A 26,554-nucleotide genomic window follows, 5' to 3' on the forward strand; every position below is an offset into this window, starting at 1 on the left:
TCATTAGGTCAGTATTTATCAAACTTTTAAAATCTGTGACTTTCTTTTTGATTCACCTCTCTCCCTGTTATTGTCTTAAATTCTTCCTTTTTGCAATAATAGGGACTAAGATTCTGTAATTGTTGCCTGAGAACTCTCTCACTTTTCCAGGGCGACTGGACTGGCTGCCAGAAAGCCAAGGTAGTCCACAGCCTGGTGGCTACCCTGGTTACTTGCAGGAACTTCTCAGTCCCTTGCTGTCAAAAACTGAGCTACTGCTGACAAACTTTGTTCTTTCTAACACTGTGATTACCATTATGTCCTTTTGCAACCCATAGTTTGAGAAAGGCTTCTTTAGCAGAGGTGAACGTCCCGTCTAGTGATGAATTCCCTACCAACACCGCTTTAGAAAGTGACATAAACCAGGGTTGTTGAACCTGGATGCAGTGAAGGTCTGTTGATGTTGACAAAGGACCTACATAATTCCGTGATAGTCCATATGATTATCTGAGTTATAGGCATCTTTTTCTCATGTTCTTCTTCAAACAAAATTATTCTTGGTAAGGATATGGGCAATAAAAAGAGGGTTTGATGTTGGTATATTTGTTTTAAAATTAAGGAAAAAATTGGAGCAGTTTTCTCCTTATGTTGTGTGTATATTGTTTTAGGTGTCTTCATCAGATGGTCTTTAGTTACAAGTTGGAAAACATTGTGCTGGAAGTCTATTGCGTTACATTGGTTGTTTAAAATAGGGCCAGCTGACATATAATACCGGTGTTGTCATATCCACTGTACCTCTGTCAACCCCATTGTACAAACAGTGAGATGCTGTTGACTCACAGGCATGAGTGGGGGGTCCTTAAGGTGACTGGGATGCTCTCCATGGACCCCAGCAGCTGGCCGGGCTATTGCACTGCTCATCTTGGTCTCTCCTGTGTGAATGCCCCGTTGAGCCAGGACCAGGGCACTGCTTAAGAGATCAGGAAAAAGTAAAGACAGCAAAAGTGTGGTGAATTTGAGACTGAAGTAAAGTGAAAAGGAGGTGAAAAGCCAGCGATTCCAGGCTGTACTCTCTACACCTATCACTGACACTCTTTGACCTGTTCACATCCCTGTTCCTCCATTTAACCTACCTCTCATGACAGTTACCCTCCACTACAATTATTATTAATAATGTGACTATTAATAGCACTAGGGGTTATGCCTGATGCCTTCCAAAACAAATACATTAATGTATTTGTTAATAGTTGCTCTGCTTGTTCGCAGCTGAGTAAAGGAGAGAGGAGCAGGCTGGCCCTGCAATAATCTCTTGTACTGCAGCAGGACCTGGCAGGAGGGGGCTGCAGGCCATTGGGAACCCCAAGTGGGGACTGCAGAGCCCTTCAGGACTGCTGGTGTGGCTCGGCAAGGCACCTCCAGGGGACCTCCCTTCTTTGCACTTAGGGAATTAGTGTAACGTTGTCTTTGAAAGAACACCAGCCCTCTTTCTGTTATCTTTCTTGTTTGCCCCTGTGCCACACTAATTTCAAAGGGTTTATTCAAGATAATACTTGCTGTGAGGCCTTAATATCCTGAAAATCGGAAGACAAAAGATAAGTAGTAATCTCACAGCTAAAATTATCTGGTTAGTTTAAATGACACAAAAATGTATAGTAAATATTCATATAAAAGCCAGGTAAAATACGGCGCAGAATGTTTCGGAAAGAGAGAATTTCTACAAGTGCATCAAAAGCAGCATTTAAGAGTAAGGCTAAGTTACAAAACACGTCCTTTAAAGTAACCATTTTGAAACAGGCCATTGTATTTGCCTGTAATTATTTATCTCATTTGTAACGATACACCAATATTAATTGATGGATATTTACTGATACCGCAAGTGTCCGCTGAAGTTAAGCTTCATCATATCTTACAGAAATTGTTACAATTCAGGGTCTTTGCCCTAAAAGCTAATGCGGTGAAAACTAGTGGTAGCAAGATATTTCTGCCAGGACACTTTATCACTGGGGGAGATGCAGCCCCGTGAGAAAGGCTGATGCAAAACCTGTGTGATAGCTAATTCCCACCAAAACACTGTATCAACAGCTCCATTGCAAATTAGGAAATTGGGGATGAACGAGGCTTAGACATTGCATTTAGGAAAGAGTGAATTTGGGCATTTATGAGGACTGTGGCTACACTGGGACATACAGGTAGCATGTTGTGAGTCTGCAGAAGTTGGTGGTGTGACCATGCTTTCCGGTAGACAGTGTTCGCTGTGACCCGGGCAATTGTAGCGGTCTGTCTTTGTATGGCACTGAAGCACAGCAAGGCACGGTTGGCCTAGGCGAGTGAATAACCCCGCTGAACACGGGGAGTATGTTTATACACTTAAAATTAAGTGTGTGTATAAGTCTCATGGTTAATTTGCCTTGGAAACATAGATGTCTTCTGGGAAAGGGGGAGGAGAGGTGGAGGTAGAGAAAGAGGGCAGAGGGAAATTCTTTGAGAGAGCGGTTACTCCTGGGTAGTGGCACCTGGGAAAAGAGGGAATGGGAACATGTGCTATGTGGTGCTGTGGAATCTGCTCATGTCTAGATGTGTAGGGTGGTAAGTCAAATATATTGTAACACAGTCTACTTGGATGGAAAAGTGTATGTCTGTGAAGCAGATGGGTATGTGATCACAATGCAATTCCTCATTTTTTATTCACATTTCATATGGTGAAATAAAGCAGTGGGGTAAATAAAACTGAGATATAAGTATTCTCACAGGAGTTGCATATGTAAGCTTTTAAGATTTAACTTTTGGCATGTAAATAGGACAATAATATCTGTAAGCAGCTAGTGACAGTGTCTGTATGTGCTTGTGGGACACACAATTTCCAGAAAAGAAGTTGAAAAAGTGAAAGTTGCATGGCCCCTATAAACCTTTAAGTCTTTCCATTAAGTCTCAATGTCTCAGAAACCCTTATGTCTACAAAGACAGAAATTGCAGTGCTTTGGTAGCATATTCATTGTATGAATATGTGCCTACCTGCACATATGTGTGAGTTCATGACTGCGTTTTGGAGCCTGTGCCATAGGGAGGGGAAAGTAATAGAGAAAGGAACATGCAGGTTTTGAAAAGATAAATGGAAGGCTTTTTTTTTTTTTTTTTTTTTTCCCTTTCTGTTGAGAATTCTAGTTTCTGAAAGCATTGTGTAAAATGAAGTTTACATAAGTATATGCTTTGGAAACTTTGATTAAACAAGGTCTTGGTGCAAGACAGTGACAGTTCTGTATGGGCTGGAGTGTTTCATAGAGCTGGCGCTTTGCATGAGGAGGAGAAATACTCATTTGCAGTTGGTAACAGGGAGATACAGTGTTTCCCCCCTATGCAAGCCAAAGTGGATAGATGCCCTCTAATTTCCTATGGCCTGTGCCAAGAAGGATATTTATCACTAATTTAAAAGCATACAGAAAAATAAATGCAAGAGCTGTTTTTTCCCTTGAATTTGCACAGGACAATAATTGGAGGCAAGCACTGTATGTTATAAGCAATATATTGGTCTGCATATGGCATTTCTTTTGTTGTAGATTACTAACCCAGAGGCCTGATCCTGCTGTCAGTAAAGTTAATGGCGTGTTTCCTATTTATTTCAGGGAAATAAGGAGCAGACCACAACCTAATATGAGACAGGGGAAAGGTGCTCCTTTAGAAGGATGCTGCCCATTATGTTGAGGCCCTCAAATTATTTTTTCTAAGTGTCCTGGGAAAGGGAAGGCCATAAATTGTTCATATTATAAGTGTAATGAGCATTGTTTAAAAATGTAAATGTCTTTAACATTGCTGAACTGAAAATATGGAAGATTTTGCCAGTGCATGAAAGTGAAACTGTCTGAGAACAAAAGTGAAACCAACAGGTGACTTTCACTCCCCAGGCTGAGTGACATACAGAAAAGTAAATCCTAAACAGGTGATGCTGGACAGTAAATTTGAATTTTTAAATTCTTTTTACTTTTATTACTGTAGAAAAGTGTTGCTAGTGATCTAGATAAAGATTTTGTCTGAGATAGGTGTTTTCTTTTGATGGTATCTCTTAAAAAAGTCAGAATCAGTTAAAAATGTCTTTTTTTTTTTCTCTGTGATGTTAAGGGGCATCTCTACAGGTTACCCCCTATTCCTTTTTCATGTGTTGCTTTAGAGGCTTGCAAGTCACTTACACTTAGTGTGCTGACAGGAGCATGTACTAGAGCAGGACAGGGCTCACCTGGCTTTGCAAAGTATGGGTGACTGTAATCAGCAAGTTCCTAGAGAGGAAAAAAAAGTATCTCTAAAAATATATGAAAATGACAGTAGAATGTGTTTGATCTGTAAAACACACAAAAAAGTGAGAGACAGTGTGGCAAATGGGAGAGAGAAACATTCAGTTCTTCCTGCCCGGTCTGATAGGATCAGCAGGAGACAAAAGTACAGAAAAGTGGGCAAAGACCAAACACAGCAAGAGTAGAGGGTAAAAAAAGGCATAGGGTGCCATGGAGAAAAAGAGTGAATGGAGGAAAGAAGTGATTTAGATAAGTTAATGTCGTGCAAAATGCTTTCTTGGTTCACATTTGTCAATGTCTAGGAAATTGGGTGGAAAAATACACGTGTGGCAACAGTCTGCTAGGATCTAAGCAGTATAAGGAGGGTAAAATATGTGGAAGGAGAAGGGTAAAAGATGGAAGAAAAGATTTCAACACAGGCAGATTTTTTTATTTTTTTTTTTTAATGGCAGTTTAGTCATAAATACTACACCCAACAGTGCTGAGGCTTTCTGACTATGGCTTACATTGATAATGCTTATTAAATGACAAACTGGAACAAGGGCTTTTCTGTAAATATAGTACACTGTAAATTTGTACTTATTATCTTAACTTTTTTTTTCTCTCACATTCGTTTGAAAAAGCGTAGAGGGAAAAAGGGCATAAAAATGGTGTACAGTGATTTTAACTGGTAGTTTTCCTCACAGGTGAGGGGAGGAGACAAAAGTGTCAAAACTACAGGCCTGTGTAAATTCTGCAACATCACAAATAAGTACAAAATAACACAAATCACAGAAAAATGAGTAAAGCAAACACCATATGTATCTGAGAAGGCATTCAGCTTTTACAACAGTAGAAGGAAAAGTTGCCGTGGGAAGGAGTATCTCAGGACTCTGTCCCTCATGTAAATGGCTTTAAAAAAGATTAGATTTCAATATATGTAAAATATTTTTTTTTCTTTTTTAAAATAAGATCATGCCATTTGCAGATTTAAATGTTGCGGATGAGATGGAGCATGCAGCAGTATACAGGCCTCTAAGAACCAAAAAACAGGTCCGGAGAATCTGGTACTTCAGTTGGCCATGTATGGAGCTAATTTTTGACACATGTACCTGACTTATGAAAAACAATTTTGAAAGCCCTAATTAGAATGAAATAGGAGTTTTAAAAATGCTTTTCAGACCAAGAGATACAAAGCCTTGTGAGGGCCAGATAATTTGAATGTGCAGAAATGGGTTTAAGCATATACTAATTTTAATATATTTTCTTTTATGTTATAGGGAGCATGGCACAGCCCGTGTTCCGGACAGAAGGACGGCCGTCCAAGGGAAGCGAGCATTTCTCCTCAGGTAACGTGCTGTTACTGACAGCTTTCGAGACAGAGAGAAAATAAGTTTTCTGTTTGGATTAAATAATAATTGACCTTTTGGCCTTTTCACTTTTGGAGTTTATTGACATTTCAGACAAACCCAAATATTTTTGTTTTATTTTGAGAGAGGTGAGAAGGCAAAGTGTTGTGAGGGAGGGAAGTTAATGCCAAGTCCTTCTGAAGGCTGGTTGGTTGCAGGAGAGCAGCAGTGCTGATGGTGGTATACTGGATTTTCCCGTTAAAAGATGCAAATGATAGGATATTATAGAAAGATAGATGTATTTGTGAGCTGTAGGGCGTGTTTCAGTTCACCTTATATTAGAATAGCAAATAAACTGTAAGTGGATGCTGTAATCTGTGGTTGGTCAAAGACAGGGCTAAAAAGTATAGTTCTTTCTCATTGTACGTGGCTTTGTTTTGTTGACAAACGTATTTGTTGTGGTAGCAATTAAAAATAGTCTGTTTTGATTAAGTTGAAGGAACGATACTTGTTTTCAAAGCATGCTGGTTAATTAAGCAGGAGTCAGTAAATGGCATAAGGCTATAGATAGGATGCTTTTTGAGCAAATGCAATTCCTTGAGGTCAAATTAGTCAATACGTACAACTTTCTGATGTGGAAAGAGACTATATTTCTGGGATATTTTATACTTCATGTAAGCTTATTATACACCAATAGAGAGAGGAGCTGTGTTAAAGTGTTGGGCTTGCTATTATATTACGGTACATCATTTGTTCTTTCTGTTTCGAATTGTTGATTCAACTCTGATAATTTAGACAAGAGAGAAATGTAAATTCCATTTACCAAATGGGTTGTTTGTAACATTTAAAAAAGAGAGAGATTAAAAATGTTTAGAAGTCTCTAAAATCTATAATGTTGTTCTGTAGCTTTTTAAAAGGCAAAATTCTAAATAATAATATTTCCACTGGCAAAATAATATACAGTATCTAAAACCAGCATAAACTGCTGTTAGAAGAGCTTTGAAATAGACAATATGTGAAGATAGGTACGTAGGATTTTGCAGGTTTTTTCCTTCCCCTAGTCTCCCTCCTTTTTGACAAGGAAAAATGCAAGATTTATTTAAAAAATAAAAGGAATAAACAAATACAATTAGAATGGAACATTATGCTTGCTATTTGGTGAAATTTGTTTTCTTAGGAGTATTTAGGTTTTTAAATGTAAGTGCTGTGAAATAGTTCAGATCTCCAAGTTTGTGGGGAGAAAATGTTTCAGCATCTTTGTTCATAGCTGAGGAATCTATTTTAGAAGTCCATTTTCCCTGTTTGCAAAATACTTTTTTATTAGATCTATGTATTTGGGTTAAGACTTACTTAAAATTACTTAATTAGGTTATACTGAAATTCTAAGAGATTTAAAAAGAAGGATTATGGTAATATGACAAAACATAACACTGTTTTCATTGAAATCCTTAAATAAAGCCCTTTTAACATGCCAATTTTTAAAATCTATAAATTTGGGGTGTTAAAATAGTACAAAATTTAAAAAGGCCAGACTCATAATGGAATGTATAATCCTGTACGAGTAAGCAGGGATTTTGTAGGTACATCTGGAACATGGGAGGAGGTCATTTACACCTTCAGTTTGTTTTTGAGCATTTCTCTTGTGGTATTGTCCTTTTTAAGTCTTCATTATCTATAAGTAAAATACTTATAACATCTTCGTGGTGGATTTGTAAAGAGAAAATGTAGAGAAAGAGGTAACAGTGTAGGTGCACTAAGCTAGACGGCAATTGATTGTGTTTTCCCAGGAAATTTTGAAAAATATACCAAAGGAAAAATTGCTACAGTGAGGAATAAATTCTAAATAATTTTATTTGTGCCATTTGGAATATTGTAGCTGTGAATTGTCTTTAAAAACCTCCTGTAAGGGTCTGAAAAACAGTACAACATAAAAAAGGCTTCCAATTGTGTTTTCTCTAGATAAAGCTATTGGCTTGTAGGCTGATTTAAGGGACAAGATATTAAAAAATAAACTTTAAAAAAAGAGCTATAGATATGTGTTTCTTATAGATACTTTTTTTTTTTCCCCTAAAAAAAAAAGTGGTTTTTTTCCTCTGTTTTTTTTATGGTCTGAAATAAATTTGTAGTGGTTTCTTTTTAAAAAATAAGTATTTGCAAGAAAAATCTGGCAGTAGGTTTGTTTTACTTGTATTTTAATTTTAGAGAAATAGCAGAATGTTTCTGGATATTTGCATTTGTTTCAGGGGTTGGAGCATAAGCCAGATTTCTGTGTAGTCTGTCAAGCAGTTACACGTCTGAGCATGCTACACTTTGTAGCACTGCAAATTAGAGCCATTTGACTTGTATTTGCTGCACAAGGCTTTCATAAAAAATATCGCAAATAAAATAGACGTATAGGGGAGCAGCTCTGTGTGCTTTTGAGGGCGTCTGGGGCACGGATACCAAGCCGTGGAGGGGGCTTGGGTGAGACCCAGTGAATTTTAGTCTGAAGTGCTGCTTCTGCATAATTTGGGCTGTCTGCCCCAGACCCTCTCTTACTTTAAAAATAGATTCTGACTCTCTGGGTTATTTTTTAGTTTGCAGCAAGTTAGTTGTATTCACATCATTTGCTACCTATTTTGAGAGAGGAGCTGAGAAAGTGCTGTATGTGTTTGTCATATGTACCCTGAGAACCTACACGAAGAGTATATAGGAGGGAGGACAAAACATGATAACGTGACCAAGTTTTCGCATTGTTTTCACTGCTGCATAACCCAGCATTTCCTGGTAACTTTGTCCCGAAGTTTTCTGGGAGTTGTAAGGCCATTTTTTGAGTTAATTTACTTATTACAATTTGTATTTTGAAACATTTTGGTTTTTTTTTAAGAAAACAGACAAACAAACCAAAACCAAACCACAGTTGGAAAAAGATGTTTCTTTCACCTGCTTTTTATTAGCTGGCAGGGAGTGGGCAATGAATACCACCGCGGCCAGTGACACACAGCAGTAGTTGGGACCAGACACCACGCTGCAGGAGTGCAGGAACCGGCCACAGCACCAGCGGGCCGGGCTGGGCCGGGCGCTCGGAGCGAGCACCGCCGGCGGGCCGGGCCGGGGGCGAACGGCTGCCCTCCCTCCGCGGGCGCGGCGGAGCTGGGCCGGGGCGGCCTGACGGCGCAGGGCCCACCGTGAGGAAGTGGTAGCGATGGGCGGGGGGGCCGGCGGTTGCAGAGCTGCTTCGGCGCCGCAGAGGGTTAACGGCGGCGGGGCCGGGCAGGCTGGGAGTTGTAGGCGCCGCGGCATGCCGGGAGCTGTCGTAAACGCCGCCGCGGCGCCTATCCGGCATGGCGGGCCGGCTCTCTCGCCAGGTGGGAGCGTGGCCGGGCTGGGCACCCCAGGCCCGCCTGTTCTCAGCTGCCGTGCTGAGGCGGCCCGTGTCCGCCGGGCCTGGCCGGTGCAGCTTCAGGAGCGCCGGCTTTATTCCCCGCTCCGTGAGGACCGGCCCCGCGGCGCCGGCGCGGCCCAGCCAGGACACCCGCCTCAGGCGCCGGCAGGTTAGTGGCGGCTTGTCCCTTTCCTCCAGAGCTGGCCAGGCTGGGTGTCTCCGGCTCACCCTGGCGCCGGTGGAGGCGCTGGACCTTCGTGCCCGCCGGGGAGCAGGTGGGGAGTGGGTGAGGACCGTGCGGCTGGGCCCCCCTCAGTCACCGGCCCCGAGCGAGTTCCCTGCGGCCGGGCGCGACTGCCGATCGGGCGGGCGGGGGCCCGTGGGTGGTGGGGGCACAGGACCAGTCCGAAAGCCGGCCCGGAGCGCTCGCCAGCGGGCTCGCCCAAAGGCTCTTTCTCCAGAGCGGGACTTTGCTTTTCTTCAGCTGCAAACGCGGGTCGTCTGCACGGCTCCCTCTCGGAGCTCTGCGTCCCCGGGGCCGCACCTGCGGCTGCTCGGGCCCGGCCGAGACGCTCCCTCACGGGCTCCGCGTCTGCCCAGCTTGGCTGCCACTTTCTGGTGAGCTCTGCATCAAACCCGGGAGCCGTGCGTTCCTGCGCTCTCCTTCGGGAGCCGGCTCGCTCGAGTAGCGGACACTTGCAAGCGGCAGGAAGGGTCTCAGTTTTTAGCTACAAGGTGTGTTGTGTCAGGTGACTTGTTGTTTTTCGCCGCCCCCCCCCCCCTTTTTTTTATTTTTCGTAATGTGAAAGAGAAGAATTAAGATGCATGAAGCTGCTGACGTATGCTGAAGTTACAGAGGGACAAACCCATGAAGCTAACAGGAGTTAGTAGTCTGCTTGATAGCAAGCTGTTTTCTCTGAGGACAAAACAGAAAGGGAAGAAAAAGGGAGGAAAAATATTACATGTTAATTTAATTTATGCTGATAGTGGGCCCTAAGTGCAAAATCAGCTTCTTGTTAAACAATCTGATGTCTTAAAGAAGTTTGTTAATTAGCTGGAGGTACCTTCTTTTATAAATTAGTTAGTGTGTAGTAAATAGAGTAAATTTTGTTTGTTTTTCCTCAACTTTGAAGGCAAATGTTGAAAGATGGTGGTGCCATGCATCAGTGGTTAACTGCCTGTAGAGCTGAGAATGCTTAATCATCTCATGGGAGTGGAATGGGAAGGATTCTTGTTAGGTTGTTTCTTTTTCTTGGTAATAGCAGTCCTCTTGGAATGCAGAAGAAACCATAATTTATTAGTTAACTGATAAATGAAGGTGTGGAAAGAAGGTAACACTCATGATATGAAACAAGAAAGGGAAATATGCCGTAATAAGTTTGTTTTCTATTGCACACATTACAGTTCAGTGAGTAGGTACATGAGGAGCTCTACAAACACTTGTGTATTTGTGTCAGAAAGCACATCAGATTTTCCCAGTGATCATTACCTGAAATACGGTCATTAAAGTATATGCAGGTGAGTGTAATTCTCAGTAGAAAGGTGGCAAAGAAAGGAAAAAAAAAATTGAGGGGAGGTGTTGTTCTAGTACTTAATAAATTCTTGGGGTAGACACAAAAAAGAGATAAGTGTCCAAGTATCTGCTTTATAACCCCTGGACTTGCAGGGTTAAACTGCTGAAGATGACTAGGGATACAAAATCAGCAAGTCCAGAATAAAATAAAATACAGGCCTTCAAGACAAGGAAAATGCATATGATCCATTGTAATATGTTTTTAAACTTTCTAGTGTATGGGCCACTCTGTTCCCATCTGAAAAGAACCGTTGGCTTTCCAGTCTTTCAATGGGACTTCAATTTTACTGGATTATATTTTCTTATTTCAGTGGCAATGGGAGTGCATTAGCACAATAAATACAATATATCCCCTTTACAAAATGTACGGTCTAACTTGAAATAACATATAAGTAGTGAAAACTACACGTAAAGGGTGCCAAATAGTTGAGGGTACCAAATGGAAGGACAAGACTTGTAATGCAGATGATCCAATCTAATAGCCATAATATACTTAGCTATAGAGCAGTTTTTGAAGGGCAAACTAAAAGACAGAAAAAAGAAAAGTGGGATGAAATGCAACGTAGTTTTAGCAGGTAATAGGTGGAAAGAGAATGTAGCAATGAAAAGGAGACTGCAAAATGATTTTTCAAATACTATATTTTAATTTTTTTTTTTTTTTTTTGCCAGTGACCCTAGTGAAAAAGAACTGTGGTGATGAAATCTTAGTATGCAAAGCTGGTGGACTGTATCAATAGAGAGGAGGATTGAAATATCCGTGTACCAACAAGATGAATCAAAACTCAGATTAATAGAATTAAATGAGAGTTAGGGATGCAAATAGAAGCTAATCACAATTTATTCTAGAAGAGCTCATTACTTCAGTGGCGAATTTGTAGTCTGTGTAGTAGTCAGCAGCAGAATGATACCATACTGCTATGTGACATGGCTGAGAAAATAAAAAAAAAAAAAGATGATTTCCTATTAGGGAAGGGATTTCCATTATGTGCAGAAAATATTGATATCAAAGTATATGGTGTTAGTGAGACCTTATCTGTAGCCCAGCTGTCACCCATGTAGCCCAGCTGTCACCCATGTAGCCCAGCTGTCACCCATGTAGCCCAGCTGTCACCCATGTAGCCCAACTGTCACCCATGTAGCCCAACTGTCACCCATGTTCAGATAAATGGATTCAAGCAGATAGAACAGATGCAGAAAAGAACCACATGAATGTGTTCAGAGGAATAGAAAGACTGTTTATGGAAAGACACAAAAGTGACAATTATGCAGTTTTCATATAGGGAAGGGAAATAATTATGTAAGGTCAAGATTAGTGTAAACAAACAAAACGAATGCATATAAAGGGGATAATGGACACAGTTTGCTGGAAATTACTGGAAGAGTTCTAACTATCAGACCATCAGTATTCTGCAGTGGTTTCAAATGAGAAAGAAGTTTAAGTATGGTTATATTTGCTGTCAGCTGCTGATTACCTGTACACTCCGAATTGTGCTGGCAGAAGAGAAGGGATGTTCTGCACCTCACTGGCTTTAACACTGGGAGCAGACAAACTGCACGGTTTGGACACTGTGGCTGAAGGTGTCCTCACATGGTGCAGCCTGACTTCTTGTCCCTGCATGGGCTAGTTGTAGAAGTCTTCATGGAACAGTTTTTAGGAAAGTTATTTCAGTGAAAAACCTAAGGTCGTCTAGGGCAAGACAATATTGCCTTCTGAAATGTGTGTATAATCAGCTCCCTTGGGATGTTACCTGAGACCTTGTATCTTTTTTCTGCCTCTTAGACTATACAGTTTTTTACATGTAGCGCTGAAGAATTTAACAGAAGAACCTTAAAATTGAAGAGCGTTGCTTTCCAGCAAGGTTACCATACTCTAGGCAGACGTTTTAGGTTTTAATTGGCATTTTTGCTGTTTGGGAAGTTTCCACAAAGCGGGGAGATGAACAATCGTTCCTCAGTCATCCGTTTTAATTTTATTTTTCTGTCCACAACTGTCACATGTTATTCGAAGAGAAGGAATTTGGGGCTAACTTCCCATTCAGTGGTCAATAGAAAATTAAGTGCTGGAATCAATCTAAGCATCAATATATGCATTAAGTGCTACCAGTGGTGCTTTCACTAGTTGCTGAAGCAAAGGAGTAAATGGATTATAAGGATTAAACTTCCTTCATCCCCCTAGAGGTGAACAAGTCGTGTGAAAATGGAAGGCTCATTTGGTAGGACATGGTATGAAAGACTTGGAAGACAAAAAGAAATATATATATATATATTATGTTTAAATGGTTTCTTGCACATTTTTTCTATAATAGATGGTAGGATGTGAGCTACAGACAGAATCTTGAAACTTACAGGGCAAAAATGTGACCATAAAGTGATTCTGAGTGTGGAATGAAACACACTTGATTATTATTTAACCTGAATTCCTGAAAAATATTTTTCTCTTCCATCGTAAGTCTGATTCCATAAAGATAGCAGATGCTTTCTCATGTTCTTTTCTTGGCCTTTTTGAATCGGAAGTAAGTTGCTGAAGTGGTGGGCATGCAGTTTTAAGACTACAGCAAAGGAAAATTTTCTGACCTGATTTGCCCATGTCATTCTGCAAGGTTTTTGACTGCAAAAAGAGGCACTTCCAGTAGTTTCACCAGGTTTTTGTTCTCTTGTGCTGTATTGCACGTCTTGAAATAGAGGAGCAAAGTTATGGGAGTGGGAAGCATTCATGTGGTAAGGTTGATAATTACATCTGCATGATTCAATAACAAAAGCAAACCAGCTAATATTTTAATATTGCACTGTTATTAGGAGTAGGACTAATCCATTATTTTGCTGCTTTTATATGAACTAGTTTGAGAGGAATGCATACATATGTGTACCCACACACATGTATATGGACACATACACATACGCTGCTGCATATGCTGTTTGATGAGTAAAAATAGCAGAGGATCAATATATGAAAGTACTGGGAACTTACACACTGAAAAAAATCAAAATATGCCAGGGCTTGGTTTGGTAGCAGAAAACTGGGAAAGGGACGGTTCACTGCAGCTTGCAGCAGCATTTTTTGGGTTGATTTTTTTTTTTTTAAATTATTGTTGTTTGTTTTTAGTTATTATTTGTAGGAATGCTTTGGAGCCAGATCATCACTGCTGTAAATCTTCAGATTTTCTTTGATGTCTCCAGAAGGATAGTGATTTACATACACCCTGTGCATAGATGGTGTTCTGGGTGGGGACATTATTATGGTGTCTTTTGTCTTACATCATTTACTTCCTCTGATTTCCAGAAAGAAAACACAGTCAAAGGAAAAAAAAAAAAAAAGCTCAGTAGCTCTAAAGTGGTCACACAGTTGATACAAAAGCTGTTGGGTTTTGTTGTTATAGCTGCATCTATAGGAATAGAAATAGCAAGAGGAGAAACTGGAATTTTTGCACTCCCCTGTTCTCTCTCCAACTTGAGAAAAGATGAGTATGAGATGAGTGTGCATGTTGGAAGAAGTGTTCCTGTTTGGGCAGGGAGAGGGCAGTGCCACGTTGCTGAAGCCAGTGGTTAGGGCAACCAGAGGTCCAAATCCGTGTTGTAATGGGGAACAATATACAGTCCTGGGAATGACTGAATCTCCCAGGGTGTTTTTAAGATGCCAGGTTTAATTGTTAAAACTTTAGTGGTAAAACTCTTCAGGAAGTCTGGAAGCTGGACATGATTTAAAGAATTACGGAGAATTTGAAGAAAAAAATATAGAAGTATAATTGGGTATTAAAGATAGGAAACTGAGTGGGTTTTTTTGTTTTTGTTTTGTTTTTCTTTTTTTTTATGCTCTCAACTTCTGTCCCTGGTAGGGTCCTAGTTGAAATCTCTGCTCTCCCATTTTCTCATGTGCAAGCTGGGAGTGATACATCATACTTAACGGGCATTCTTCAAAGCATAATTCATGTTCGTGAAATACTGGGAGTGACCCAGACAAAGTCTTCTAGAAGTACCAGATTATGGCATGGGCACTAGAAGTCTCTGGCAAGTGGATCTTGGAGCAGACACTCGTGGAAGACAGATCTTTTTAAAAAGGATATGATGGCAAAGCTGGCCCATGGGGATATGGAAGAAGTGAAGTAGTTACGTGGAAGAGAGGGAATGTCGCGTGATTCCTGTCCCATGGATATGAACCAGCTTGTGCTAGGCGAGTTCCCTCAGGGACAATAGATGCATTGGAGGGGGTGGAGGGAGGTCTAGAGACACAACCTCATATTCAATATACTCCACAAAAGGATGCAGTGAAAGAGGGTTGAGTGTATATAATACGGTGCAATGGATGAACAATAGGTTATAGATGAGGAGACGAAGGTTTATTATCAAATGTAGTCCATCATGCACATCTGAAAGTGAATACATCATGCAAGGTGACACTGAGTGTTGACAGTGGCATGAGGGACACGCATTCCTGAACTTTGTTAATTTTATCTGGACAAGTATCTGTATCGCTTAGCTACAGTTATGAAACTAGGTAGCAGAGACATCAAGGGTGAAACAATGAGAACACAGAATTTTGTTTTTACAGATGATATTTTCAGCTCAAAATCAATACATTTCAGTGGGCTGTAGGATTGAAGAAGGTTAATCTTCTGTTGCCATGGCCCATGTTGTGTCTCTCCATTAAACACATGCTGCACTTGGATTGGTGGCATGCACAGCTATTAGAATTTTTTTTGAGAAGTACTTGATTTCAAGCATTGCTCGTGATTAAAAAAACCCCCCGCCTTTATATGCATGTCCTGCTTAAGCCTTTCCTTGCTTTGCATGATGAGAGCAGCTCCCCATTGTAATAACTTAGAGCTTTACATGAGGAATGGCAACAAAAAGGAATTTCAAGTTTTTAAAAGTTAATTATTCACCTGTTAATCACTAGTAGGTAAAAGTGAAAAATCCCTATATAAAGTAATAAAGTTTGTAGTGCCATTTGCATTGTTTCCTGTTCTTAAGGAGAAATGATTGGACCTTCTCATGAAGAGCAGTGTGCATCTGTGTGGCATGTTAAATTTACACTCTGTGAACTCAGCTAGTTAATATGCCAACTACTGTCTTGCTTTAGGTTCTGTTTAGCTTGCGTTGCCACATTTGTCTGGAATCATTTGTTGTTGAGAAATGTGGGACTTTAATCCCTGAAACAGGATAGGTTGTAGACGCCCAAGGTTTATTAAAGAAACAAGAGCTGGATAGCTGTTACACAGTGTGGTAACCTAAAGTGCCTGGATGACTCATTTCAAAGCTAAGACTTGTGCTGGAAAGCTGACTTGTGTTGGCAAGTTCCTGTCCTCATAGAAACTACAGTCAGAAGTGTGCAATTGCTAGATTAGAGACATGCAAATAAGAATTTGTACTTGCTTGCTTATTTATTATTGCACTTAATGGTACCAGTTCCATCCCTTTCTCTCAGCCTGCTGCTGTCTGGCTCACTTGCACCTATAAGCTCTGCAGAGCAGGGATGATCAGCTCTTTTGTGGTTATTCAGTGTCTGGGTGAGTTGGATGCCCCTTCATGAGTGCTGAGGTGCCTTGTGTTAGGCCCACAGGAATCCTGGAAGGGCTGAGAGCCAGTGAGCTGTCGCTGTTGAGGCACGAGTCTAAAACATAGACCCCAAACCCCTGCTTACTTGGGAGCACACCAGGAGTGAGGAGGGTTACGTAAATACCTGCTTCCAGACGTGCCGAAAGACACATGCTTAAGATTTATGCGTGGGATGGAGCTGGCAATGTCTGCCCCAGACCCTCCAGACCTGCTGGCTTCCCCTCCCATCATTGCAGCTGATGGAAAACCAGTTATTCTGTGTCCTGTGCAACAGCTTCAACCAAGAGCATTTCGCCCAGCATGTATCTGTACCGTTCTTTTAAGACACTTTGCTAGTGAAAGCCCTGTCAGGCAGAGGAGGGAATTCTGAGCAACTGGGTCAGTGCTAAATACTGTGTAGGCTTGGAGGGGTACCGTTGCCACTGCAAGGGGATGGAGTAGGTGCCTAAGGCTGAGGATTGGGAATTCTACATGAGGTGTCTTGCCTCACCCCAGCATTAGGATCCACTGCTGTTTGAGGTGTCTTGAGAGATTTATTGGTGTGTTCAACTGGTTCTTGTAGAGTTCTTCACTTAGCAGGAGGGACGATGTAGATGCCATGCTTCGTTTTGCCTTCAGTGTACACTGAGGCAGGGTGTGTTAATTTGGGACTGTGGATTTAGGCAAAAGACACACCGCAGTGCTCAGCACTGCAACAGCCAGACCCTTTATTGCATTTGGCCTCACTGCAATGAGTGTGAGTAATGTGGTAAGAGAGGCATGAGAGCAGAATGACTGTACAGGAGGGAGAGCTGCACTTGACTCGCAAGAATGAAAAACATATTTGTAAAAGGATTAAATTAGCACTGGGTACAAGAATGCCATTTAATGAAACAAATGACTACACCTCTTCCCAGTGGCAGGAAAAAGTGTGACACATCACAGATAACGGGCAGTCCCCCATCCTGTTCCCAGGGTTGCTGCGGAGCAGACAGCACTGCTGGCTGAGCTGGCCAGGCTGGCGTGAGGAGGGGACCCCAGCTCTGAGGCCCCCAGCCATGCCTCGCTGTACACACAGTGAGTGGCTGCCTGTGGTTCCCAGCTGTGGAGCTTGGAGGGAGAGGAGGTGTCTTCTTCAGGTAGTGGGAGAGCAGGGCAGGAGGGAAGATGTACACGTGAGATGTGAGAATGTGGTCTTGCTGAGATGTGTGATTGCTTGTGAGGTACTCGTGGCAGCAAAGTCATGGAAAAATGTAATAATAAAAAATGAATCGCTCTTCTTTTTGGATGCTCTTTTACTCCCTATTTGTTGTATTTTATTTCTCCTTTCTGCTATATTTTTGCCTTCTTTATGTCTCATTTTGATATCTTCCTCTCTGTAGTTCTGTATCTTTATTGTTTGTTCATTTTTATTTACTGTTGCTTTTTTTTATTGCAGCAGGTCTTCACTCCTTTAGCTTTTCTGAATACTTTCCCTTTTCTCTCTTGTGATCTGCCATACAGTTTGGCCAACTTCCATGCGATGGAGCAATGTAGCTGAATTGCAGGTTGACTTAAGATTGCATCACCACCCTGAACCAGATTGCACCTGCAGTCATCTGGAACTGACTACATGCCCGAACTGATAAAAGATGCTGTGGGAATGTGAATCTCTGGGTCCTTGGCAAGGTATCCTCATGTACATGTCCCTGCATGCTGATGTGTATGTTCAAAATGTCTGTCAGTCCCATCAGCTCAGCTGACTGGGTGCTCCGTTAGGCTTTGCAGCAGCTTATGGGAAATGGCAACAGACCTGCAAAGCTCATGGGAAGACCAGGATTAACCCTAAAAAGGAGGATAAGTCTGTTGACCAGCAGTGTGTGGTGACCGTAAGCAAGAGATTCAAAACCCCTCACTTGACCTTTGTATAATTCTTTCCCTTCCAGTGAGTCCCTTTCCCTCCCTGTGACTCATCATCTTCTAAATGTAGACTGTAAGCTTCTCAGAGGACTGCCTTTCTCTCTGAACAGGGGAGCATAAAAAATAGCTACACTGTTGAATAATCAGTATTATTTTTTAACACGAAAAAACTTGAGGACTGCCGTGCTGTATCTGTGCTTCTCTGTCAAGGGATTTATCAGAACAGCAGAGCAGGTTCTGTCCTGACCTGCAACAAGAAGGTCGTTCAGACAAGAGGTCTCAGGAGCAGCACAGCTGCAGTACTGTGGGCGGTGGATGTGATGGTAGGAGATAGGTTGGCTCTGACAAAGGCCAATGAATCTTCCATAGCACCCACGTACTTGCTTCCTTATTTCTGACCTGTTTGTAAACCAGCAGCTTCCCCGTGGTGACTGCAGTGTGGCCATCCAGTCAGAAGCTGTCTGTTCCCTTCAGCAGGTTGCCCGAGACCCATCTCCTTTCCTCCGATCTCTGCCATGTGTCTGGCTGCCCAGTCCACTTCTGTTCTCAATAGCTGGTCATCCTGGGGATCATACTGTTACCTTCTGTCCCTCACTGCAGCTCTTGTTTTGTCTTTGACTTGTAGCAGATATCTTACTAGAGCCAAACTGGTCCTTTTTTTGCTTTTCAGATGCTTTTGGCATATCCTGTCTCTCTATTGCCTGGTCCTCTGGAAGACGAAGGAGTGAGAATCAGAGGTGTGTTATTATCCTGCAAACAGCGTGAGAAGTGCTTTGAGGGCCAATGGAAGAAAATAGTGCGTTGTGGCCACAGCAAGTGCATGCTTTTTCTAACAATGTGGAATTGCACTTCTCCAAGGAGGAGTGGTGCTCGAACCTCCCTCTGATTACCTGTGTTCTTTTCTCTTACTGTAACAGCATTGTTTCTTTCCAGCACACACATCTTCACGCAAAAATGCCAAGATTGTCCATGCAGATTAAAGTATGCTTACAAATTAAGGAATGGCTGGTATGGAACAAAAGAAAAATTAAACTATCCCAGCAGTTTTGCACCTCCCTGTAATAAAGTCCTGTCTGTGGCAGGTGTTTTGCGGGATACACACTCCATGAGGCCTATGAGATTTTTCCTTATGTAAAGACTTCAGGAGCTAGCCCTAGGTAATCACACTGTTAGGTGGCTCTTGAGAAGAAGCAGGAAGAAAACCTGGTGAGAGCTTGATCCTCTGTGTGTCACCTTTCACAATTGAGTGACTGACAAACAAAAGGAAAACAGGTGAGCTAAATCACCCTGAGAATGGGTGCCTCCTGTTGTGGATTAGAATGAAATCCAGTTATATGCTCCCTCTCATTATATCTGATACAACTGCTGTATCATTAAGATTAACATCTAACTGTAAACCTGTAGGTCAGCCAATAAGATGACTTGACAAATTTTTCATCGCAAAGTGTATGATAGTTTCATGCCGTGAATGGGCATCACCACAGACAGTGTATTGTTGAATGCAAGTTCAAATCCCACTATGAATTTGTTTTGCACAGTAGATTATGAACAGAGACCTTTGATTTCTATTAATTATGGATCTTTGAGTGAAAAGCTATTGTGTATGTATTTATAGTTAATAACAGGAAATGTAACATTTATTTTTATTAAAGTAATAAAACAAATAAACCTATGAAAGCACGTTTTCATTTAATTTCCTTGATCTTTTTTCCCGTAGTGTAAATGAAAGATCATTAAGCATAATCTTGTGTATCTCAGGACACACACCTCATTGCATCAGGTAGTTGATGTCATACAAAAACTTCTTGTTTCTAAATAAGAGCTTTGAGGTTACAGTCATCTTTGTAACTGCATCCCCATGCTGCCATAATCTGATTGGGACCTTCAGGTGCAACACTCGGGGCACTAGTCACCTGTTGCATTTAGGGTAGTGCCTAATACAAGATCTTTCCAAATTCTGTAAAACATAATCCCTGAGCTGAGGAGCTCGCACCCTATGAACACGCAGCAGGCAAAAGTTAGGGAATGTGGAGTGGGACGGGGAGTGAGACGTTGTCGATGGCTTGTAAATCCATTCAGTTTACAGTAAGTGGGTTCTGTAAAAGGAAGCTGGATCAGAAGCATGCCAGGGTTTGGCAGGTGACAAGGAGGCTGCAGCCAGCATCAGTGTGGCATGTGTGAAGTGACATGGAGGGAATGAGGGGAGCTGGCACATGGCTGCAGCCTAACAGCAGCATTTTCATGGAGGGAAGGAGAGCATGGAAAACTGGAGGTTCCTGAAAACCAGCTGGTGGCAAAACGACATGTAGGGAGCATGAGTGCCACCAGATTGAGTGGCTGTGTCAGCAGCTAGAGAGCCAACGAGTGACTTAAGAGCAGCCCAGCAACACTGGTGGATGAGGAGGATCAACTGTGACTGGTTTGGTTTCAGCTGGGGTTGGTGGCGATACCTGGGGAGGCTGCAGTAGGCTATCCCAGGTGTCAGAGCAGCACAGAAAGGGGATGAATTCTGAAGCAGAGTTGTGCTTTGGTAGAGCTTGGAGATCTGCAGCAGTAGAGGCTGGAATTAGGTATGACCTGTTTTCTAAGGAAGGGGAGAAAGGAAATGCAACATATGAAACTACCCTTCATGCCACCTAACAACTTCAATGGGTCTGGGTCTCCGAAAGCCTCATCTAAAAATCGTTTCTTGCTGCTTGCAGTGAGGTTATTGTCAAATCATATAAAATGCTTGCTTTCTAGAAAAAAGATTTTGACACCGGGAGTTACAAAAGTCCACCTTTAAAAGCAGCAGGTCCCTTCACCTGCCCTGCTGCTGGACTGTTCTAATGTTCTGTTTAACTCGCACGTTGCACCAAGTCACTTGATTTTCCATCTTCCTCAGCCACTCCTGTCCTTTCAGCCCATTCAGGCAGGACACCTCAACCACGGGCTATTTTGGGGCTTCAGCCTCCCACAGCCCTCCGTATCCTATCTTCTCACTGCCCCCAGGCCGGTGTTTGCGAGAAAGGAAGAGAAACCCCAGGCCCGTGCATGGGCTATGGGCTGCATGACCCCAGCAGGTGGTGGAGATGGAGCAAAAGACAGCAGAGCTCTTCTCCGCCACCATGGGAAGAGCCACCAAGGCGGGGGTGATTTCGGGGATGTTTCCTACGCTCCCCCGTGTCCTCGGGTTCCCAAGCCATCCCGCGTGGGGCTGTGGAGGCCAGGCCTTGGCTAAGGGGCTGGGGAAGGGCAGTGGGGCTGGAAGAGCACGTCCGGGCACGGCGGCTCGGGGCCAGACGCCTCCCCCGCCGGATCAGCGCCCCTGCAACCCCCTCGCCGTGCCGACCGCAGCGCGGGGGCGCCCCGTGGGGAAGCGCAGAAAGGGGGAGGGGAACCGTGGGACGCACTCGGGTGTGGGGCGTAGCCTGGGTATTTTATGAATGGGCCCATATCACGTCATTGGGGCGGAAAGAGAGACTCCGTCTTCCACCAATCCTGTGAGACATCCGGGAGGCACGGCCAATCGAAGCACGGCTGCCGGATGAAGGCCATCCTCGTCGACCAATAGCCGTAAAAGTGCCGTGACGACCACGTGGGGCACAGGCCGCAAGTAGTACGGGGGCGTGTGGCCGCTCGCTCCTTGCCTTCTCCTTTCCAGCGCGGCAGGAGTGTGGCAGGGCCGCGCGGCCCGGGGGCGGGCGGGGCCGGCCGCGTTGCCTGGTTACCCGGTGGATGAGCGGCCCCTCAGCCAATCGAGACCGAGCGGGGGCGGGCGCCGTGACGGCTGTGGGTCGGCGGTGGCCGGGAGGGCTCAGTTCGGCCGCGGCCGCCTCCGCAGCATGGTGGCTGTTGTCGCGCTCCCGGCCGCTGGCCTCCTCTACTGGGTGGGCGCACTGGGCGCCCTCTACGCGGCGGCGCTGACCTCCTACCGCCTGCTGGCCGGCTTCCGCGTCTGGGTGCTGGGCAGCGGCGCCGCCGCCGTGGGACCGGTGCTGGGCGCCTGGGCTGGTGAGTGCGCGTCCCGGCCGGCCGCGCCGCTCCCGTGAAGGCTGTTCTGATCCCCACCCTCCGGGGCTGGGACAGGCCCCCCCTCCCAGGGCAGCGCAACGGCGGCCTCGGACCTGCGGGAGCGGGGCGGGGTGCGCTTCTCGTGGGCAGAGCGGGCGGCGGGCGGGCCCTCGGGGGAACCGCGGTGGCCTGGGGGGGCGGCTCTGGGCGGCAGCCCGCGGCCGGCCTGAGGCAGCGGCTGAGGCGCCGCCGGGTGCTGTAGCTGCTCCGGCCGCGTCCCCGCGGAGTCGGGCGCAGGCTTGCCGCGACAGTTGCGGGACCGGAGGGCGCCGGTCAGAGCGGCTTCTGAGGGAAGCGCCGTTTGCTGGGACTTGGAGGCGGGCACGGCGTGTTTGAACTTCAGCTCGGGCCACATGGGCTGGCCCGGTCTCCTGCGGGCCCGGGCCCCGCGCGGCGCAGAGCGGTGCTGCCCGAGGCGCGGCCGCGCGGTGCCGTCCCGGTCCTGCTGCCGGTTCCCGTTCCCAGCGCGGCTGCTCGGCGCGCGCCCGCCCCCTCCGCGCCGGCGCTAGCGGCTGGCTGCGCGCGCGCTGCCTCGCATTTCATCGCTGACGTCACGGCAGCCCCGTCCCGCCGCCCCCGGAGCAGCGGGCGCTTCCCTCCGCACGCGCCGGCAGCGGGGGCGGCAGCGACGCGGACCGGCCGTCTCGGGTGGCAGCGCCTCTGCGAGCCGGTGCGCGGCCGAACGGCGTCTGCCGGCCACGGGCAGCGAACAGGCGCTCTGAGAACCGCTTATAAATCGAGTGGCGCTGCGAAAGTTGTGCCACCCACCCCCCCTGCAGATCGTCCCCTCTTGAGCCCTGGGACGTGGTTGCCTGCAGCTGAGGACCCTTCAGGAAAGGGCTGTAGCCCGAGCTCATCCCTGGTGAAGGGGATGACAGGAACGGTGGCCACAGCATTTAACTGGCATCCCAGAAGTGCAGGAGCACTGTGGGGCTGTAGAGTGGATCTTCCCAGGAGACTGTCAGTGCTGCATTGTGCTAACTTACCTCAGTCAGGGAACCGTACTGGGGAAAGACCCTTCCTTCCCTCTTAAAGTAATGGTGAGGAGTTAGAATTCTCTGCCAGTGCAACAGCTCAGCCCAAGGCAGTTTTCAAATCCTTGGCTGCCAAAGGCAGTGTGAAGGGAAAGTCCTGTGTCTGGTTGGGTATTGTTAAGGTGAAATTGATAAAAATAATTACAAACTGTAAAGCTGTGAATTTGAGATGAGAGACACTAAAAAACGTATTTTCTTCCCTCAAGGGGAGTAGGAAGGCATCAGGTGCTTAGACTCTGCAGCTGCTTCGAAGTGGCAGACCTGTAGTTACAGCAGCCCTGCAACAACCTGATAGTTTGCAGGGCTGATGAACGTAGTTCCCCATAACCTCTGCAGCAGCCAATACAGAACTCGTATGTGATGACATGGTCCAGTGATTGAACTTCTGCCTGTGTGAGACACCAGTAAACTAGCAATGCTCCTGGCGGTATCCATAATCCCAGAGCTTAGACAAGTTATAGCACTGCATAGTTCCAGGTAGAGAAATGGTATGCCTGTTAAAGAGATGGTTGGCATGGAAGACTGAAAGCCTCTTTGACTTTTTAATGCTGGTTTTGAGTATGTTACTGCATTATCAGTTACGTGCTGACCTGTCTTATATCACAGAAGTCTTGGTGGCCACTTTAGCTTGTTCTGCATTATTTCAAACATGGAAACTTGCAGTGCTTGAGCCAAATGCCAGCTTATCAGCTGGAACCACAATCTGTAGACAATGAATCTTTCCCCAGTCACATCCTCAAATATCCCATGAATGGAGAACTGTGATGCAAATGTCCCGTTATTGTTCTGCACAAGCACAGGCAGCAGCAGCAGACCATTGTATATGACCAGTGACTGCTCACAAGAATTTTTCTTTCTCTTTGCCATGATAAAAATCTTCAAGCCATAGAGCAAGCGGAGTGTTGGCAGTACAGCTAAATTCCTTGTGTTTCTTACTCCTGCTCTGAAGTGGGAGCACTGCTGCAGTGTCAAGGAGAATGGAGAAACAGGAGGATAGAGAAATAGGATGATGGTGCCTGATAGCTTGGACCTGAGCTGTCACTGTAGAAAGGCACAGAGCCATTGTAATGTAGCTGTTTTATGTCCTCTGTGTGCTGCTGCTTTACTGGGGCAGCTGCTGTAGGCTCCAGCTGAAATGAGAAGAGGTTTTCCCAGTCTGAATAAGCACTGGAGTGCTTTGCCCTGAAAGTGCATTGTGGTACAAGCAGTAGACTGGGGAGGCTCTTTGTTTTTTCTCCTCCTGGAAAGGAGGATGAAGGCACAGCTGCCAATATATGGGGTCACCTTGAGAATTAGCAAATTACTAAGGCTTGCTGTGGGAAGAAGTACATTTCCTTCTCTCCTGGTTTTTTAAAAACCAATGGGTTTGATGCTAATTAGCTGCTGTGATTACTGTGACAGTGTATTCTTTCTGCTGCACAACTAGAAAGCAACTTTACAAAAACCAGAAAACCTTTACAAGCTCTTTTCTGAGGCCTCCTTACTCCCCTTTAACTCTTCTGCACAACTGAAATTGAGTTGCATGTTCTTTCCTTGTTTTGTTAGTGGTCTTTTGGCTGCGTATATGCAATTGCTTCTGTCTATGCTCTAGTTTGCTGCTGTTTCAAAGGAGGGAATGTGAGGAGGACATATGTAAGCTGATAATGTACTCTGCGAAAATTAGGTTTGTACTACTTTAAATAGCCGCTGTTATGACAAAAAGTTGATTTTCTATTGTTGTGGTAATGGGTGAAGGTCCGTATACAGCTTTTCTGTTTTTCTCTCCCTGTAACTCATATCTGGCTTGGTTTTGGCTACTGGACAGTGATGGAGGTTGGGTGGATGTTGTCTCAATGTGTGGTTTCTGGGTGCATCTTGAGAGACAACACAGTGAAAACTCCTGGGTGGAGTGCTCTGTACCTTTAGTGTGCCTCATAATTTGGTAACAGAAGATAACAGATCCCTTCCTTGAATAACTGTTTAGCTAAATAAACCACAGGCTTGACAGAAGCAAGAGTGCCAAGGAGTCGTTCTGAAATTGCAAAGAATACAGCCTTCCTCTTGACAGGCAGATCTGTTGGCAGTGCTGGTAACTGTGATCCATAATGGTATTTCCTTAGGTCGGATGAGAGTGTCCTGTTCTTCCATTGCTGGCGGTGGCAGGCAGCCACCTTGCTTCTCTGCCATTGACAGTTGTGGTTATTCTGGAGTATGGAGTGTCTGGAGCAGGGAGCCGTCTGCTGCTGTCGTGGCTCCCATTTGGAGAGCTGCCATGTCTCCTATTTAGGAAGCTGCCTTTTTTTTCTGGAAGAAATGAAATAATTTTTCTGCCCCTTTTCTTCAGTAACTTGGTGAAATGAAGTCAGAATCCCGTGGTATTTCAGACTGGGAAGGACCTCAAAAGGCCTCTAGTCCAACCTCCTGCTCAGAACAGAATCAGCTGTGAGATCAGACCAGTTGGGTATGTGCACATAATCAACTCTGTGTATTCAAAATACACCAGCACTACAAGTTGGAGTGATCCGATGCTCTGAAACTTCTAATATCTTGGTCATCTCAGTACTTTTTTCTTTATTTCCTGGACCAAAGTTGCAAATACTTTAATGAGAAGTGTTTCTTTTTCCAATTTACTGTAACTGAAGTGATCTGTTAACTAGAAACAACGTTTATTTTGGTTGTATAATTTGCTATATGACACTCAAAGAAAAGTCCTGTTTTCGTTCAAGTCTCACAGTGGCTTAGGAAAGTGTCCACTTCTTCCCACAGTGCCTTTGATACAAACATGGTTGAATAAACACATATCTAGTAATTGCAAAATATCTGATAGTGATGATGCTATCTCATGTGGTGAATACAGCTCTACAGTTGTACTGGGGTTAACAAATGTTTGTGAAGCTGAGCTTGTCTTAATTAAGCTGCTTGGAATTTGTTCACTAGCATGTAAAAATAACTAAATATGGACAATTTGCTCTAGATTTCTTAAAAAAGAATCTGTAAGAGGTCATTAATCAGGATGCTGCTCTAAACTGCCTTTAACTTTCTGTAATTTGGTTTTAGGCCAAAGCCCCTTATTCAGTCTTAAACTGTTATTTATTTTCCTGTGTAAATGCTTAACAATACGTTCTTTCATCATCAGCAAAGCTGGTTGAATGCTCTCTGCCTGTTCTTGTTGACTTATTTAACAGGGGCTACATTTGACTATGCATAGTCCAGCATTTAAAAATAGTGAATTGCATACCAGGCCCACTATGGGAGGCATGAAAAATATATATAACCGTGCTTCTTAGAAATAGCATCTTATAAAACAGACCCTGATCCTTATGAAGTTCTTGGGACAACCTTAAGTTGGATGATAAATTATTTTAATGACAATTTAAGAACTCGACATGAAGGACATTTACTTTAGTGAAGACCAGGTGGTAACTTGTTGATAACCTTGAGCAGCTTTCAGGAGCCGTGTCATTTTTCAAGCTACTTAGCATCAAGTGAAATAGTTGTTACCTGAAGGCTTTTTTGTTTTCTGCAAATAA

At 44.2% G+C, this 26,554-nt stretch overlaps 2 protein-coding genes across 2 annotated transcripts in view; both read left to right on the top strand.

Annotated features, from left to right (window-relative positions):
* Nucleotides 1-19,651, top strand: part of LOC139828042 (uncharacterized) — a 61,180-nt gene extending 41,529 nt beyond the window's left edge. The window contains exons 4-6 of the mRNA XM_071808614.1: nt 5,522-5,590; nt 17,563-17,727; nt 18,629-19,651. Of these exons, the coding sequence (XP_071664715.1) occupies nt 5,522-5,590; nt 17,563-17,684 (191 nt within the window). The 3' untranslated portion in view covers nt 17,685-17,727; nt 18,629-19,651. The remainder of the gene's footprint in view (nt 1-5,521; nt 5,591-17,562; nt 17,728-18,628) is intronic.
* Nucleotides 19,652-21,565: 1,914 nt separating this feature from the next.
* The window catches only part of HSD17B12 (hydroxysteroid 17-beta dehydrogenase 12), an 85,559-nt gene continuing 80,570 nt past the window's right edge, over nt 21,566-26,554 (top strand). The window contains exon 1 of the mRNA XM_065839801.2: nt 21,566-21,951. Within this exon, the coding sequence (XP_065695873.1) occupies nt 21,783-21,951 (169 nt within the window). The 5' untranslated portion in view covers nt 21,566-21,782. The remainder of the gene's footprint in view (nt 21,952-26,554) is intronic.

This window comes from Patagioenas fasciata, chromosome 5 (assembly GCF_037038585.1).
Source record: "Patagioenas fasciata isolate bPatFas1 chromosome 5, bPatFas1.hap1, whole genome shotgun sequence".
NCBI classification, from domain to species: Eukaryota; Metazoa; Chordata; class Aves; order Columbiformes; family Columbidae; genus Patagioenas; species Patagioenas fasciata.